At 50.3% G+C, this 18,572-nt stretch overlaps 1 protein-coding gene across 4 annotated transcripts; it reads right to left on the bottom strand.

Moving 5' to 3' along the window:
- On the bottom strand, positions 1-17,180 carry LOC102046252 (calumenin). Of its 4 annotated transcripts, none has more exons than XM_055711467.1 (7): positions 17,081-17,180; positions 11,591-11,827; positions 7,070-7,263; positions 3,533-3,699; positions 3,145-3,205; positions 2,212-2,411; positions 1-1,893 (listed from the first exon to the last, which is right to left on the bottom strand). In XM_055711467.1, the coding sequence occupies exons 2-7, from the start codon at positions 11,809-11,811 to the stop codon at positions 1,789-1,791; spliced, it is 948 nt and encodes a 315-aa protein (XP_055567442.1). In that variant the 5' UTR covers positions 11,812-11,827; positions 17,081-17,180; the 3' UTR covers positions 1-1,788. The 4 variants fall into 4 exon arrangements, with proteins under 4 accessions (XP_055567442.1, XP_055567440.1, XP_055567443.1 ...); XM_055711465.1 differs by having other exon boundaries at positions 17,075-17,178; XM_055711468.1 differs by lacking the exon at positions 7,070-7,263 and adding an exon at positions 6,806-6,999 and having other exon boundaries at positions 17,075-17,177.
- Between the last annotated feature and the right edge of the window lie 1,392 nt (positions 17,181-18,572).

Here is an 18,572-nt window from a genome sequence, read left to right as displayed (position 1 = left end):
TTATGGGGTGAATGTAAACAGGTTTATTGAGCCACAGAATCCTCCGGCACGGCCGCCAAGCGCCGTTTACACCAGATTGATAAAAATTAAATCATCCCGAGAGGAGAAATACTGGAGGAATAAACACGGTGGGGCGGGGAGAGGGGGGGAACGCGGGGCGAACCCTGCGCCGGGAACCAAAATTAGTGTCTGAAGTTGTTAACGCCAAGGAGCCACGAGCTCCGAGTCCTTCTGGGTGGAGAAAGCAGAGCGTGCCGAAGCTGCTGAGGGCTTTGGTGTTGGGGGGAAGGAGCTGGGGACGTCGGTGACTCTTCCCCAGTGCTCCCCTTCGGCGCAGTCTGCGAGCGCCAAAGGCGCATTCACTGCACGGGTCTGGCATGGGATTATCCAATTACCCATTGAGTTATATCAAAAGCATTACTTTATGAGAGGTACATGAAATACGAGGAGTATATATACGTTATAGTCCGCGCTTTTAACCCTTGGAGACCGATTTTAGGGAGAAGCCGGGGTGTTTTTCCCACCTCGGTGCGCGTGGCTGGCACCAACCTCTGCCTGATGCCGCCAGAGCAGGATCCACGTTGCTGCGGGTTGGCCGAGCGTGCAGGGACGAGGTGAGCGGGCTGTGAGAGGGAATCGAGAGGTCCCTGGGCGAAGCAGCGAATGCACGGTTAAAAAGACCAAAAAAACTAAAAAAATATAATTATTAGTAATAAATCCAGAAAGAACAATGACATGCTACGGGTGCGACGGGAGCACAGCGAGCATCCCCCCGTGCCCAGCCAGGCGCTGGCCTCGCCATTCCTCCTTCGTGGCATTTTTGGGGTGATAAAAGGCACTTTGAGCGAGGCCCCAGGGCTGCAGAAGCGTGAAAGCAGTTTTGACAGAGAGGGAAACTATATCGGCTCGCGTTGCCATCAGTTTCACTGCACCGGTGTGGCTCTGGTGAATTAACAGGCTCGTTAATTGGGCTGGCGGAGGGAGCACCCGCGCCCGTTTCTGGATAAGGAGCACTGCAGCGCTCGCCTGACCGGGAGGCGACGCGGCAGGAGGACGGGCCAGGCTTTGCTGCCGTTTTAGGGGGTTTTTGCAAGTCCAGCTCTTCCCGGAGAGCCGGGAGAAGCACGGGCAGCTCGCAGGCAAGGGCTGCCTGCAAATCCTGCCAGAGGCGCGGAGCTGAGAGCACAGCTCCCCACGGGACAGATGAACCGTGTTTGGATTTGCAAAGCCCGGTCTAAAACAAGCATGACTCACCTCTGGTTTTATTTTTCCTTTTGGCCCTATTGTTCTCTGGCTTGTTCTAGGGTGGTGGGGGTTTTTTGTTGTTTTTTTTTTTTAAAAAAATTTAATTTTAAAAGAGCAGAGCTGAGCACATACCAACAAATCAAGGGGGAGAGAGTGAGGCAGGGCAAGGGGGGAACCGTTGCCGTTGCTCTACCCTTGTCAGGATACGTGTTTCTTCACTTCATGTGGAACCAAAACAAATACAAAAATAAACCAGAACTCGTTAAGACCATAAAATGTGAAAATGTGAAAATCTGAAAAAAACTCCAACCAAAACAACCCACAAAGTGTTGTAATAAAAGAGTTGGTTTTCAGACCAGCGAGTCCCCATCCCTTTGGGAAGAAGGAAGAGGAGGGGAAAAAAAAAGGACGGGAAGAGATATTTTGTTTTGTTTCACCTCATCGCCTGAAATAACAGTCTCAGTAGCGAAAAATGTTTCTTACGATAATCCCAGAAACTGTAAAAAATAAATTATTTAAGAAACAGCTTTCTCTGTACAGCTCTTAAAATTCATCGTGTCGCACCAAGGCCTCCCCGAAGTCTGTGGCCTGACTCCCCACAAACAAGTCATACTTCTCCACGATCTCCTCTTTGGTCAGCTTGCCGTCCTGCGAGAGAGCAGAGACAGAAATTCCGATTATTTACCCCACGGCAGCTCCGTTCCTCTCCTCCCCAGCTCCAGCAAAGCCCACTTGACCCTCCAAGGGATGAAGTGCGCTGCCCCAGGAGGAGCCAAACCACTGTAGGAAGCGCGCGCTCAGGCAACTCTTAATTAGACAGCTTAATGAAGGCACGTGCCGAGCTGTTTCAAAGGGCGTCTGCATTATCCTTGGGGAAAGGAAATTCTCTGAGCTGTCAAGTCAGAGGCTGTGGGCCCAGCTCCAGCAGGGAATCGGGCAGGGGGAATATTCTCGGCAGGTTCCCACCTTGTTCTGGTCGGATTCGTAGACGAGGTGCCGTGCTTCTGCCTCAGCGTGGTCATAATCCGAAGGGAGGATCCAATCTTTGGTTTCCTCCTTGTCCATCCTGCCATCGCGGTTCTTGTCTCTGAACTCCACAAACTGTTCCCTCTCTGTCTTCACCCACTCGGGCTCATCAGCGTCCCCATCGTGGCTGTACATGTCACCTGGAAGGCACGGCACCCGGCTGCACACCCCCTCTGCCAGATCCCGTGCTGGTGGGACACACGTGCACGCCTCCCCCATCCCACAGGAGCATGGATTGCACCCGGTTAGACCCCAGGATTGGCGTGTGGGCTGCTGCTTCCAAGAGCATAACGACGAGACCCCCCTGTCCTCCTCTCAAGAGCTTGCCCTTTCCATCTTTGAGGACAGCTTTTACGCTTATTTCCCTAAATTCCCACCCAAAATCTGACAGTGCTGCTTCAAATCAGTTTGGAGAAGCAGGCAGCATTTCTCCTGACATACTTTGGAGCCAGACGTGCTTCTCGCCGCCCCTCTCCCCCGCTGAAGCTTGCCATTTCAGATAAGGGGTGTTAAAAAGGGCAGCTGTTAGGTGTCCCACCGCTGCCAAGGGAGGAGGCAGGGCCAGGCAGCCCCCGCCGCGTTCAAGCGCGGACAATCCTGGAATGGGAGCAGATGCTCCCTTGCCTCGGAGGGCCTGGAAGCTGCTTGTCCCACCCTGAGCACCCAGGGCCTGTCACCGGTGAGGGATTTAACCCAGAAATCCCACAGCGAGGACGGAGGAGCAGGGCAGGTCTAAAGTTAGGAAGTTAAGAGAGATAATGAAATTCCAGGAGGAGGAGCAGGGATGAGAAAGCACATGCCAGCAGCTGCTCCTGCCAGACAGGGCAAGGAGGGGACACAAAGGGGACACGGCGTGAGGCACTCGTGTCTCACCTATGTACTCCTCCAAGTCAATGAAGCCGTCCCCGTTCTTGTCGATGTCCTCCATGGTTTCCTGCAGGCAGGAGAGGATGGTTAGCTGGGCTCGGAGCAATTCTCCCCCACAGCAACCCCTTCACTGGGACTGATCCAGCCCCAGCAAGCATGAGGGTGCCATCTACACGTTCAAAAAAAACCCCAAAAGCCGGTTTGTGTGCTCCACACAGACAGGCCAATCCTCTCTGCCTCTGGCCATCCCTGACCCACATCTGCTTGATCTGCTCGAGGCCACCCCACTGCAGGACTGCTACTGGTGAACAGCCTGATTTCCAGCCCTCTCCACCTCCTTCTTTGCCATAAACACCACTGTCTCACGCAAGATCACCAGCTGCAGCGGACCCACCTGCACAACTATATCTTTCATGTAATCGTACTCTTCGGGGTGCAGAAAGGCGGTGAACTCTTCCTTGGTGGCAGTCAAGTCTCCATCCTTGTCAGCCATCTTGAAGCGCCGTTCATCTCGCACCATCATTTGCTTATAATTAAACCCGTCGTCGGGGTCCGGGTCATCTGGGCAGAAAAAAAGAGGCAGCGCCCCGGGTCAGCTCGGGCCGGGGGGGAGATGCCCCATGGTCACCACCAACCCAGCCCAACCTCAACCTCTTCAACCCAACCTCAACCTTCCAACACTTCACCACAGCAGCCTGAATTTTAGGTATCTGTGGCCATCGTGCCTCTCCCGCACCGATTCTGCCAGGAGGAAGAGGAGGAGCTGCCAGTGGCCGTGGGATATCACTGTTCCCAGAGAAGATGCCCCCGGGAGTCAGGGATCAGGGGTTTTTTGGCTGGCGCGGGCCCGAAGGCTCAGCCCAAGCTATTTCTGGAGGAGAATGTGTAAGGGGATATTGGTCCCCGCTGCCGGGGCGGCTTCAAAGCCAGCAAAACATCACGCAGTGCCCGCCGCAGTGGGAATATCTGGGCACATATGGCCACTAGATACAGCTATGCCAACAGCTATAGATAAGCTTTGGGATACCAAAGTCAGCTTTGTTTGTCAGCCTATAGAAAAATATCAATAGAGGAGGACGTAGCTGAATCCTTGTGGGGTCAAGTTAAGCAAGAGCCAGGCCTGGTCTAAAAAAAGGCTCCCTCCCTTCTCTGTTTACATCCAGGACAAAAGGCAGGGGATTAAGCAGCTCTATACAAGCCTCAGTGCTAGCCAACCATTAAATATAAGACTGTAAGAAGATTTTATTTTAAGTTACCTCTATAGGGCACAATTAAGACTAAAGTTTACTATTCTATTCCCAAGCTTTCACCTTGAAATGTGGCATACGCCGAAAGCTCAGACAGAGCAAACAAAAGCCTCAGGATCAGTGTTGGCTGGCACAAGCAGAGTGAGTCAGAGTTAAAAAGCAGTGTCTTTTGATACAGGTGATTCTGCCATTCAGGCCAAGTGGCTTTAATGAGCTTTAACCAGGTGGGTAGCAGCAGAGTGCTGAGCAAGTTGACTGTTTAACAAGGGTTAAACACACCCAAAACTGTTTTGCATTTTAGTCCCCGGCTTCAGTGGCACAAGTGAAACTTTATGAGGCAGGTTGAGCGGGGAGAGCTGGGTAATCGCTTGGGAGCTGCAGGCAGCAAAGCCACGAGCGCAACTTTTTAATCTTCCCAATACAAGCAGAACACACACAAGCATGTCTGGTTTCAGAACCCACCCATGGTGACAAGCAAGTCTGATGGAACTGAAGAACAAGAGGAAAATAAAATTATTATTATATAATTTTTAAGGCAGTTATTAGGGGAGTTTCACTTTAAGATTAAGCTCTCTGATATGTATCACTTAATCTTGCTTTCCCTATGGAAATATATTTCGATCCACAGAAACAGCTGGTGCACACCGAGCTACTTTATTACAGTACTGGATGCAACTCAGTGACTAATACAGTACTGAAGTTGGGAAAAAAAACTCAAAGACCAACAAACCCCGCATTTCATTTTGATGACAAAAAGCAAGCATTTTTTAAATACTACGTAGAGCAGCAACAGAGGGTGGTGCCTCGGCTACCACACACCGGGAGAGGGATGTTCTTAACTCAATTAAGGGATCGTCCGGCCTCTTGGCTATGGATCAAGCTCTCCAGAGGCACTTCCAGCCAGAGAGAGAAGGGAGGGGAGAATCTTGTGTAAGGGACGAGAATATTTCAGCAGAATGGAGCTGTGGAAAAGCGATTGCTGCTGAAATAAGGAGCATGGAGCCAATGCATTAGGCAGGCACAGCTCTGCTGGCTAGAGCCCGGCAGCGTGGCTGTGGGAGTGGGGTTGCTGGGATCCTCCCAGCGTTCAGTAAGGACAAAAGCATGTGGGAGCAGCGCTATAAAAGGCTTTATCAGTATCTGCCAAGGGCACTCGGCATCAAGCACCGGTCCCCAGCTTGGGCTGGTGAGCTCTTTATGGCATATCGTCCATCACAGGGGCCAGGCACTCCCCTCTCTTACTAATTAGGCTTGAGGAATGGTTTTCTCATTAAGGTTTTTCCTCAATAAAGGTTTGTGTTTTCTTTTAAAATTTTTCTACAGTTGCAGGTCATAAATCCCACTGCATGGACTCCAAAATTGTGATAAAAGCCTTCCTAGGACCTCTGCTCCCCCTTCACAGCTGAATTTGAACATGCAGATAGGCTAGGCTTTCTGTGGATTTCAGGAATTACATTACTAATGGAAAAGGCAAGCTTAGAAAGATCTGCCCCAGTCCCAAGAGGGTCTGGAAAGCTCAGTAAGAACCAATGGGGTCCTGGGGGGCCGATTTCCCCAGCCACCAGCACAGCAAACTTCAATCTTCAACCTACTCTTTCAATAAAAGAGCCAGAACCAAGAAGTAACAGCCTCCATACGTTCTGCAGAGCATATGACTATCTTTGGAAATATTTAGTAAATTAAACTTTATTTCATGCTTTCAAGCTGTAGCTCATCATACCATATATGTCTGCATTCCAGGAGGCGGGATCAACTGGCAGAGGAACTGGTATTTTTCTAACATCTTAAGCCCAGAAGAGCTTCTTCTTACTTCACTCCTCAGGGTGTTTAAGTCCTTACAGGGCTGCTGACCTGTCTTATGTTCCAAAATGTACAAGCTCTGGGGTCTAAAGCTACTGCCAGGACAACTGGATAAAGTGAGATATGCACACAGGACTTTGCAAAGCGATTAAAAGACTCTTTGCTAACAATCTTCACACATTTAGGAAAGGTGCAGATACCCAGAAAAATGTGGCTTCTACAGCCACAGGTTAGTTGGTGTCTTTCTGCGGGCCCTAAATGCCACCAGTAGCTTGAAATTCAAAAGCTAGAAGGCAAGAAAAACATTACCCCGTGTGCCTTTAATCACATTATTGCTCACAACTGAGTCTGAAGCAAAGTTTCACAATTAAGTGCATCAATAAAGCAGAGTTATAAGCTGCACACTGATTGCAAACTTCACCTTTGGGTTTTTCCCACATCTTTTATTTTTTCTCCTTAGATTACCCTTCACTAATACCATCAGAAGGTAAATTGGGAGGAGACTTTTTTTTTTTTTAATCCAAGGGTTTAGGGATGAGTGGAGAGCTCCTGCTCTGCTCCACCACACTTCTGCTTTATTGATTAGAGCCCACCACCAGATCGGACACCTTGCCCCTTACCGAGGTAAGTGCCATATGTCACGTTTCTGTACTCATCCCAGGAGATAAATCCATCTTGATTCATGTCAAACTCCTGCCACTGGCGTTCGACACTGTCATACACGTATTTCTTCTGGGCCTTCTTAATCCAGGCTTTCAGCTCCCCCTCCGTCACAAACCCATCCTTATCCGTGTCTATCTTATCTACAATCATTCTACAAAAACAAAACAGCAAGTTTCAAGTGCCAGCTCCGCAAAGTTTTTATCCCAAGAGTAGAGACCTACCTAAGATGTAGCCGTAGGTGGCATTTTTATATTCCTCCCAAGAAATGAGGCCGTCCTCATTGAGGTCGTGCCCTTTCCACTGCCGCTCTACATCCTCGTATATCCAGCGCTTTTGTGCAAACTTAATCCAGTCTTTCAGCTCTTCCACAGTTACAAACCCGTCTTTGTCTTCATCTATTTTACTTACAATCTTTCTGTAGAAAATGCAGAAAAATCCAGCAAGAGTTAAAGGAAACAAGGCTCTAGTTCTACCAGGCAGAGCATTAGAACCGGTGGTGGGCTACTGCCAGCTGCTGCAGTGATCAAGTCAAGGTGTTCATCACCAGGTCCCAGTAACGCAACCACAGGGACAGGTTGTCCTTAAAACCAACATATGGTTTAGCCACCAAAACACTGGCTTGCTCACTCTTGGGCCATTCAAGTTTTGTGTTCTTCAGGAACACAAATTTGCCCTAAGGGGGAAAGCATTTTTTTGTAAGACCTTGGGAAATACCCAGTTGTGTGTCTTCTTAACTCCCTTGATGGCATGCAAGGAGTTAAGCACTTAGACATACTTACATTAAAAGTGGGAAGACTGGCCCTGGTGAAGGAATACATACACCGAGCTTTGGCTTATTTGCACGCCCAAGCCCAGCAAGGAAGAGAAAACCTTCAGAGGACAGCAATGAGAAACTGATGTCAATATCAGCTCCCACCAGAGAAGGATACCCCCCATTTACCAAGGGAGAAACCAGAGATGCGGGGTTTATAAAGCACAGTGCAAGGCTGCGTGCCTTCTTTATTTTTAGCAGCAGCTGTGAAGAAAAGCGGCCAGGAGGAATGCAGAGATCCATAGGCAGATGCACGTGAGCCTCGGGGAGGGGAAGGCAGCACGGTCAGGGGGAGCTGGGCTGTTTAATCCTCACCGTTCCTCGTGTTTTACTTCTAGGAGTACCCGCAATGTTTGCACGACGCAGGGCAGGCACAGCACACGTTGCCTTTCAAGCTTAGTGCTGGGAAATCTCAGTTTTGTACTCCCCTTGGCAGTGCCAGGCGATTAAAGCCAGGGATGACAGCCCAAAACGCTTTGCTCTGTGAACTGGGATCTTTTTTTTTTTTCCCCTCCTTTTAACAGGAACGTTCAATATGAAACCAGTTATCTTTAAATTCAGTAATTCTTAACTCACGCATGCTAATGTGAGGAATTAAAAAAGACAAGTGTTTTAAGTCATCACAAAGACTACTAATTCCCCAAATATTTGATGCAAAGCAAAACACAGAGTGCAAACCCAGCCTCAACAAACAGATGGGACACCAGAACCACCCTGCACTTAGTTCCCAGGTTTTGTTCTATAATTGCTTTTAAAATGCAAAACCACGATTTCCTCTGTGGCACAAAGGATGTTCCTAAAAATGAAAAGCTGGATAGCTGGGTAAGACTGGTAAAAATATTTGCTTTAGTTCCAGAAGAGTCTTTCAGCTCGATGCCATACTTCACCTGTTGCAGGTGGCAGCTCGCAAACCATGCACCACATACCAGAGGGCTGAGTCATTTTACAGCCACATTTTAATACTCACTATTTCAGGGAAACAATTAAATTTTTTAAATACTGCATTGACATTCGAAAGCAGGACAACGACCCCACCATAAGAGCACATAATGCTCTCCTGTGACAAGGCACTGTGCAGGCTAAAACCTCACGCTTTGTTTGTGAGAGATTAAATTGCAAACACAAGAGTCTAGGATTGGGCTGGCTGGAGGCTCATTTCCCAGGAATGGCAGGGATCATCCTTCCGCAGCTTTATCACAAAGTGGCCTCTGAGGACCAGATCCCATTAGAAATTTCCCCAGCTGCTTCCCCAACCATAAAATCTGGACCATCACAGCCTTATTAAAAAGATTTCTGTGATACCAAACCCCACAGCGTCAGCAAAATGAGGCGGCAGCACAGCAGAGCAGTCAAGTGACAAGATCTGGGCAGCAGCAGATCTTGTACAAAACCACTTTTCATCTGTTCAGCCAAGGAAGAGAAATCGGCCACCAGCCGAGCTGTGAAGCACATGGAGCTCAGGCATTGGCACGGCTCACAGCCATCACAAGAAAAATGGGGGGGGGGGGGGGGGAACCACAAAAACCTACAAAAAACACTGGAATGAAGAACTGGAGCCGGCATCAGTAGATAGCCAAGTCAACTTTTCCAGGAAAGGTTTCTAGGTGGGGCAGCAGAAGTTCAGTTTTAATTAGAGAAGTTTCCCTGTTTGATTGCTTTAAAAGAAAGTTAAACTCTGTCCCCACCTGGAGCTCAGGGCAAGCTGGGCACTGCTAGGGACACTTCGGCAGCTCCTAAACCTCTGCCTTCAGCTGGTTTGGTGGCTTAGTGCCGAAACCTGATGCTCACAGGCTGGTTTCCCAGGGCAGAAGCCACAAAAGCTGTAAATTTTAATTAAAAAAAACAACCCATAGTTTGTCACACAATGCCACAGAACCCTGTGTGTGGAGGGGCTGGCAGGGGTACCAGATGTTTTGTGATGGCTGGCAGCTGGAGTTGACAGGCTGCTTTGCTTTCTTACTCGCCCATCCTAGGGAAGTGAGGGGATCCTGTTTGCTCAGCGCTATTTCCAGGAAACTGAGCATTCCCCTAATTCAGCAGCCTTTAAAGAAAAAACAAGGTAGAACATGGTATGTTGTTCTGAAATCATGGTTGCCCCAGAAAACAGGGGGGTGAGAAGAGCCGTACAGAAACAGAGTCATAAAACACAGAGCCAGTGCTCTCTCCCAGAACACAGTCCTTTCAACAGCACAACAGTCATTAAAAAAATAATTTACCAAATTTTGCACTCATAACAAGTTTATCAAACCAATTCAGGCTTGGGAAAGTGTGATGAATTTGCCTCCAACTTAAAAAAAAAAAAAAGCTGGTTTATGTCAAGGGCCAAAGCAGTTTGAAATGGCCTCGTTAAAACATCCGAGTGGAAACTCTTACCCCAGCCCTGCTTCCACTGCCAGCTTTTTCCAGTAGATAACTCAGCAGAACAATGAAATTAAAATGCAGAGCCATGACAAAGCCTACGGGTCAGGAAAACAGTGCAGGGGAGGAGGATCGCCAGTGTACTTCTGCTCTCTGCAGAAGCAGAGCAAAGCTGCACGTTCTCCTTTGCATTCACTCCTGTTTTGAGTGGAAACAGAGAGATTCTCTCCAAACTATTTCCCTCACAAAAAGCCACACGGCTCATCCAATTTTGCAGCCTGCAGACTGACAAGGGCCACAATGGATCTAGTGGTCCAAAGAGGTTTTTTTTTCTAGTTTAAAGAGCCCGGATGGTCCATATGGGTGCTAAAGTACATGTGACAGCCTGGCAACACCCTGCCCCACAAACCCAACTGTATCTATCTCGTTTACTTCACTCTGGGCAGCACTTCCCTGAGCACCTAGATGTGGTTAAGCTTTCTCTTCTCATCAAGGAGCCCTATTCCTCCCTACCAAAAAAACCCAATTTTCATCATGGTCTGCAGCAAGCGCTGCTCCACCAACTGTAGTGCAAGGTGAAGACATTCAGCTCTTACACCGAGGGCTACGCCGGTGAGCAAAGCCCATCCAGGCGCTGAGATATTGCTCTGGGGCAGGAGGCAGAAAGCCTGCTGTCTTCAAAACCAGAAGAAAAAAAATCCCAAAGCTGAAGAGTTAATAGGCAACTTGGACCATCACAAGTCAGCCCTTCAGCCTGACCCCTTGAGAACTGTCCCAGCAGCAAAGCTGAGCTCACCAGGGAGGTGCCAGGCAGAAGCGCAGCCCACAAGCCTCTGAAAACGTCTCGTCTGGGCTGAGCCTCCGAAGTTTTAAGCCTTTCTAAGCCCAATATGAACAACTGTGCCGGCAGCTGCTGCCACATGCACAAAGGCACATGCTATAGTGCCAAGGAATGGAGATTGCCAGGGCCAGCACGGACCGTCCCTAATAAACACCCTGTTCTGATGTCTGCAGGTGGCAGAGAAGGCAAAGCAACAAAGCAGAAATTAAATTTGCAAGAGTTGCTCTGTTTTCGCTAACTTGGGACTCGGCACAGCAACCAGCTGCTTCTCAACTAGGAAAAAATAACATGGCGGGAAAATGCAGCTAATCCTATGGGCCTTCGGACTCCAGCCCTAACTGGTGACTGGCGAGCTCGTTTAGCACTGTTTGAGTACAGCAAAGCAAAAGATATCTATTTTCATTCATACTTTGTAGTTTTGGGGAGTATTTAGTGCTTAGAAGCAAGTGTGCATGACTGGAATAATTCAAGGTGACCTTGCAGGCTGAGACCATCTCCAGTGATGGGAACTGCACATGTGCTGTGTAACTTTGTCACCGTCACTTGTGCTGGTCACTAAATTTCAGCTACTGCTGCCTTAAAAATGACATTTAAAAAGCTCTAGCTGAGACTAGCTCTGCCATCTGAGGTGCAAGAGAACGGTACATGAATGCTGGGGTGAGTTTTATGGACAGCACCACATGGATTTGTTCTCTCTCTCAATTTGATTTTTATTTGAGCTCTTTTCCTTACCCGAGTCTCTCCTTGCTCTCCTCTGGTGTGAGCTGATCGAAGGTTTTGGCCTCATCTGCGCCAAGGAAAGCATCGTGGTCATAATCGAAGTTCTGCGCGTCATCATGGACCTTGTCGCTGAGCTGCGGGTCATGGTGAACACGGTCCTTCTTCTCGGTGGGTTTGCTTGAGATGCAGAGCATGGAGAGAGACAGGCACAGCAGGAGCTGAGGGATGGTCATGGTGGTTTGGAAGCACCTACGTGACAGCAAGAGAACGGGAATTGGAGCTCACCCTGCAACAGGGACACTGGAGCAGCATGCTGCCAGTTCCAGTGTCACAAACCAGAACTCTGACACCAAAACAGGAGAGCTGATAAATTAATATAAACTACTGGGGCAAAATCATGAGTGAATGCAGACTATCAGGGCAAAACGATCCTTGAATCCCATGGTGCCTGCAGAAACCCTGTTAACACAGGGAGCAGCTCCGTGTTTCCAAAGCCGTGCGGTGAGCCCCAGCCGAGCCCCTCCATACGGCAGAGAGCAACAACTGCGCTTGCTGGAAGCAGAGCCTGCTCGGTGAGGAATGTGAAGGATGCATTGCAAATGCGCCCAGTGGATCGCCTGCGAGGCCCCTGCCAAGCTGGTCGCCAGCCATGCCGACTGCCCTCTGCTCTCACATCCTCCTGCCCAATTCCCCAATTCCCTCCCACAAAAAAACTCCTTCCCAGTGAGGTACCTTGTCTACCCAACAGCTTCAGACACTCCTCCAGGATCTCCCATACCCTGATGCGGACGGAAGCCTTGCCAACACATATTTCACTGTTAATTCAAGTCCCACCAGGCTTGTTACACCCATCTGGAACCCGATTCCAATTGCCAAGCGGGTGACAGATGCACATGATGACAGAGACGCTCAGGATGTGGCGATTTATCACCCAGATTGTCTGTCCAGTGCACACACAGACATGTCACAGCATTGGGACAGTCGCAGCTCACCTCTGAGTAGAAAACACCAGATAAAAGCACAAGAGCCGTACTCTGCAATCAAAAAAGGCTCTCAGAAGTTTTCCCCATCCTGATCTCTTTAATCTAAATTTAAATCAACTAGCTAATACACGTATTCTTCAGCATACCACCCCACTTCTCCAGCAGTAGGATCAAGCTGCCTTACTCTCCCTATGCAGGCAGAACTCCACCAGCACGGTCCTGCCCCAAAAATTTTATAAAATAAAGTTCTCCTCTGTAGAAACCAGAAGTTAAAGAACCCATGGAACTAAAATTACTTGCAGAGGTTAGAAAGGAATAACAGAAAGGGACCCATTCTATCTATTTTTTTTAAGACTATGTATGCAGCAGGGCAATGAATCCACTAAACCACCCCCTGTAATGCCTGAAGGATTCATCTGTACAATGTTTGGACCACATGAATCCCTTTGGTGATGGGAGCAGGCCACTTGCCCCACAAAATAAAAAGTTCTCAGACAGACTGAGAGTTGTTTGATCTTTAACATCACCATAACCGTGCTTAAAGCCATATTCACACTCAGAGGACACAAAAAGAGACAAAAACGGGTCACACTCATCATATAAATAGTCAAGCCTGTTGTCAGAGAAGCTCATCCTTGCAGCTGGCAAGGAATTGCTTGTCCGAGAGCTGCACGCCCTGCAACAACAGCACTGCCATCAGGGTATGAACCCACAAGGAAGATGAAGGACCCAAGGAAGACCAGCGTGAGGTGAGACACTGACAGCGTGACAGCAACTGGGTGTTACCTGCAGAATGGGGTGTCAGGGAAAAAAAAAATAAAAAATGTATCAATTTAAAAGAACCTGAACCAGGTCAGGTACTGACAATGCACCCAGCTGCTTTGCCCTAAAGGTCATCGTTCTGCTGGCTGAGTCGGAGCGGGTTTGGCTGCTCCAATCTATTGATCTGTCCCCAGCAGAGGCACAAGGGAATGCCTCCCACCGTGGAGCTTGCCAGCAGCTACTGCAGGCTAGCAGCTCAAGGGCTCAGCATTGCCACAGACCCGAGGGGCAAGAGGGAGCAGGACGCAGCTCGGTGCTCAGAGAAACCCTGCCTGGCATCGAGTGATGTTCCTGCTCCTTGTCCCTAGGAAGCAAAGCCTTGCACACAGCAATGGCAAAGCCGTCCTTCCTGTCCCAGGAGCAGGCAGGCCAACCTCAGGGCTGAGGCAAGGTAGCAGCAGCCAGTGAGCAAAGAGAGAAGTCAGACCCCAAAGAAGTGAAAGCATTGCCAGTTTTCCTGTCAAGAAAGCTGGAAACCACTCTCTGCTGGGCAGCAGGGGAAGAAAGAAGAGTCCCACTGCCATGACTGTACCTGCCAACGTGTGGCTCTCGAAGGGAGAATGAATGATCTGCAGCGGGAAGGGATGAGGGATTTGGGCTGTGGATTCTGGTCTTGTACATGGGAAATGCATAATGATGCCTTGGGCTTTCAGCCATTAATTAGTCCAAATAAAAGGGAAGCTTGGGCATAGTTCAGCTGAAGGAAAAAGACATGTGCATGCTAGAGCATTGGAATGGATGGAAAAGCTGGAAGAACAGAAGCTTTCCTCAACTCACAAATAATTTTTGCAACACAAGCCATTGGTGTAAACCCATGCTACCGTGTTATACCAGACATTCGGAGGATCAGGGTTTTGATCCCATCCTAGAGGCAGGATCCCACAGACCTCAGCCCCTGCATCTCATGGAAAGAATATCAAGATAACACCACCACAAAAATATCTGAGTTTAGAATAAAATAGACATCACAGAAAGCAGTAACACTTCTCACCGAGCTGCAGAGGGCCAACAGCTTGCCCCATGAATGCAGACCCTCACACTGCTCCTGCTGACAGCATACCACGCTGGAGCACGAGGCAAGGATGCAGAGATGGATGGCACCGCGCTGCCAGCCCCATGATGATCCTGAGGCATTGCACAGTGCCTGTGGGCTACCGCACAGGATGAGCAGATGATGAGGAAGGTGGGAGTGGAAGTAGTTCTGCAGTAGCCCTGCCAGGAGAGCAGCATCCATCCTTTCAGCCAGCACAGAGGTGGCTTTTCTCCTCCTAATCGTTCTCCAGCACATCACAGACAACACCTCCTCATTACACTTTATTAGTTTTAAATGCACTAATACTCCCTTGTGGCTTTTATGACATGAAGGATACCTAGAACCACCCCCAGGGATTTTCCCAGGGCTGGGTGACTTCCTCCCTTCCCCACCTCCTTGCATCTCGCCTCTCCAGATCACCACAGAAAGATTTAATCACAGCTCCTACCAGTCTGCAACCACATGGAATGAGCCTTGTAGTCAACATCAGCTGAGGGAAGAAAAGCTGCATCCTCCTGGGGACAGGAAGACCAGAAAGCAAATGAGATTAAAAGCAACACCCGCCCAGCCAGTTATGATCCAAGCTCGATCCCAGTGAAAAATCCTCGAACCCTGGCTACCTCTGATGCAATCCAGTGCTGCCATGACCTCAGGAGGAGGAGGAGAATACCCCAAGCATTATTTAAGAGGAACTCTGTATATATACTTTTACACAGAGTACCAGACTCTTGCACAGCTGGAGCACATCCCAGCACCAAGGACCTGCCCAAAACGGACCAGCCTCTTGCTAATCCTGGGAGCAATCTGGACTAAAGCACAGGGTGACCTGGAATCAGTGTAAATACCATGATTTTATCTACAATGTCCACAGAGCGAGGCCATGAGCCATTTGGAGGTGATTTTAAAGGACAATCTGACCTCAAACACATATCTTAGCATCAGGCCAGGTGCCAGGGAAGCAATGAACCTTACTCTACAAGTAAAGATGCTGCTCTAGTGCTTGGTGAGACAAAAAACCCCCACCCATACCCCAACCATTATTCATAAATAATTCACATCAGTAACAACTTCTGCTGACCAACAGCTGCTCTACCAATAGTACTGACCCCCAAATTTTCCTCAGAGCTCACAGTTCTGTGAAAAACAATGCTTCGAGCTTGATTACACACACCCTTCTTCTCTCCCCAGCTACTTAAGCAAACCACAAACCGCTAAGGGAAGGGATGCTGGCAACAGTTCTCTGTTCTCCTAAATAAAAGGGTCTCAGTGGTGAACCACAGGGAAATCAGAAGCAGCAATTAGCGGTGGGGAGTTGGGAGATATTCCCTCAGAACAGGGTCTCCTGGAACCTTGGCTAGAGGAGGAAGTCAAGACTCTGGTTGGTTTTGCAGCGGTATTGATGGAAGAACTTTGGATTCTGTGCTGGGCTTAGTTTTTACAGCAATATTCAAAGCAGACTGACAGCTTGAAACCCCTTTGGAAGCACATTTCCCACCTTGGAGTCCAGCTAGGCTCACAGAAAAAAACCCACAACAGAATTAGATCAAAGTTGGAAATTAAGTCTCTATTTTGGCTTTTCAGGGGATTCATCCCATCCCCCGGTGGCCTTGGGCTGACAGGCAAACCTGGTCCTTACCCACAGGTGGAAGACCAGGAGGTCACCTACGCACACTGCTGACAGAGCTCCATGTTACAACAAGGGTGACTGTGACAAACAGCAGCCCAGTACAAGACACCACGAAGTCAAAAGGCAAGTGGACACAACTGTGTGGATAACAAAGGATTATGTCGAATATCTGAGTTGGTTTGGGTTCATTAGCATATCCCTTCCAATAAGCAATTGCCAATGTTTGCCCTGCTGCGTAATTAACAGCAGTGATTGAGGAATTGCCACTCTGCTCCCCAAGGCCTGCATGATTTTATCAGGAGCTAAATAACGGGTGAGAAAGAAGCAATTTATGCCCAAAACAGTCACTCATCCACACAAGAAAAGCCTGAAAGCTTGGAGCTCTGCTAACAATGAATTAAGAGGCAAATGGACTTGGACGACACTTCCTCACACCGTGGGTCCCCTTGCAGCTCAGCACCAGCAACGCTGCAGCCAGTCATCCCAGTGCAGGATGCAGCCCTGGCTGGGGGTACTGACGGAGGAACGGGCAGCAGGAACCTGGTACCGGACCCTGGCTGAGGCCCTCGGGGGTGCGGTATGAGAATGGAGGCTCCTTCTCCCTGGGATCTGGCAGCCGCCCGTTTCCCAGTGATGCTGCAGGGAGACCCAGACTGCACGGGGAGGCGCCAGCAAGGGGCTTCCCCCAGCCCCCACCCCGCAGGGGCACCAGGGCCGTTACACAGGGCGGTACCAGGGCCACGACGGCGTCGACGGGCATCTTCAGTCCTCGCCGCCAAGGCAGCCCCACGCGAACGGGACCGGCCTGGGGGACACACAGCAACACTGCTGCACCCCCGCCGTGGATTCCCATGGCGACCAGGCCCGAGGCTGCCGAGGCCCAGCCCAGCCGGTGCCACGTTACCGCTCCCCCGTGACGGGCCGTCAGAGCGAGACGGACGCTGCTCCCTCCCAAGAACCGCCCCCACCAGCGGCCGGGCTAAGGCGCGCCCCCCCAGCACTGCCGGGCCGGGCCAGGCCCCGTCCCTCACCGTTACCGGGAGCCGCCGCCGCCGCCCGCTCTCCTCAGCCTCTCTGCCGACCGGAAGTAGGCGCCGCGCCACGCCGCACGGCCCCCCGCGCTCGCTCTGTGTCGGCCAATCAGAGCGTCGCTCCACCTCCCCGACTCTACGTAAGGTACTCTGACTGGTCTATACCGCCGTCTGTCCGACTGTTCTCCCGCCCCCACGCTGCCTCCCGCCCACCTCCCCGCCCCTTCGCTCCCGCCCCCTCCGCCCGCCGCAGCCCCGCCTCCCTCCGCAGGGGACGCAGACGTCGATTGGCTGGAAAGCGCCACGTCCTCACGCGCGCGCCGGCCGGCGGCCCCGCCCACCTGGGCACCTCCTCCCTCCGCCCCGTTCCTCACTGCGCGTGCGCGCCGGGGGCGGTGTGGGGGGCGGTCACGTGCGCGGGGGCGGGGGCTGGGGCAGGGGCAGGGGCTGGAAAGGGCGGGAAAAGGGTTAGGCGGTGGTGGGGGTTGTGGGGCTACGTAGCCTTTCCTCAGTCTTTCTGGCAGCCAGGGCTCGGCTGCTGGGGCACTGTGGGATCGGTCCCTTCTTCAGCAGTGGGGTCCTTGTGGTCTTTCTTCAGTGGTGAGGACGTTGTGGTCGTAGAGTGGTATCTCCTCGTGAAATGCCTCTTGAGTGAGGAGAGCCCTCCCCTCAGGGCAGCATCTGCCTGCTGTGCAGGGCTCTGCTAGTGGCAGTTCTGTCTGAGGAGGCACGCAGATCTCCACATATGGAATTATTTAGTCAGGGTATGCTTGACATTGCTGCAGGTGGTTTCTGAGAGCTGATGTGTTTGGTTCACATGTATCTAAACCATAGTATCATCTAGGTTGGAAAAGGCCCTTAAAAACCTTCCTAAACGTCAGCAGAACGGGAATACTAAAACCAAAGCTCAGGACTAATGGCTTACCTTGGACCTCTCCTCACAAATCCCTGATATGAGGTAGTTTTATTGGTGAGGAGCAGTGTTTGGTTTGATGCCATGCTTAGAATCATAGAACGGTTTAGGTTGGAAGAGACCTTTGAGATCAAGTCCAACCGTTAACCCAGCACTACCAAGTCCACCACTAAACCACATCCCTAAGCACCACGTTTACACGCCTTTTAAATACCTCCTGGGACAGTGACTCAACCCTTTCCCTGAGTAGCCTGTACCAGTGCTTAACAACCCTTTTGAAACCTATTATTTTTCCTAATATCCACTCTAAACTTCCCCTGGCACAACTTGAGGCCATTTCCTCTCATCCTGTCGCCTGTTACTTAGAAGAGTCTGACCCCCACCTTGCTGCAACCTCCTTTCAGGTAAATTGTAGGGAGTGAGAAGGTCCTCCCTCAGCCTCCTATTCTCCAGGTGGAACACCCTCAGTACCCTCAGCCGCTCTTTGTAAAACTTGTGCTCTAGACCCTTCACCAGCTTTGTTGCCCTTTGTTGGATATGCTCCAGCACCTCAGTGTCTCTCATAGTAAGGGTCCCTGCTGCGCT

The sequence above is a fragment of the Falco cherrug genome, chromosome 5 (assembly GCF_023634085.1).
Source record: "Falco cherrug isolate bFalChe1 chromosome 5, bFalChe1.pri, whole genome shotgun sequence".
NCBI classification, from domain to species: Eukaryota; Metazoa; Chordata; class Aves; order Falconiformes; family Falconidae; genus Falco; species Falco cherrug.
This window is presented reverse-complemented; position numbering and strand designations above follow the sequence as displayed.

Coding starts and splice junctions, on each gene's coding strand:
- LOC102046252 (XM_055711467.1), bottom strand. CDS start 11,811: ATGACCATCCCTCAGCTCCTGCTGTGCCTGTCTCTCTCCATGCTCTGC. Junction 7,264..11,590: donor GAGAGCAAGGAGAGACTCGG/GTAAGGAAAAGA, acceptor CATTTTCTACAG/AAAGATTGTAAGTAAAATAG. Junction 1,894..2,211: donor ACGAATCCGACCAGAACAAG/GTGGGAACCTGC, acceptor GCTCTCTCGCAG/GACGGCAAGCTGACCAAAGA.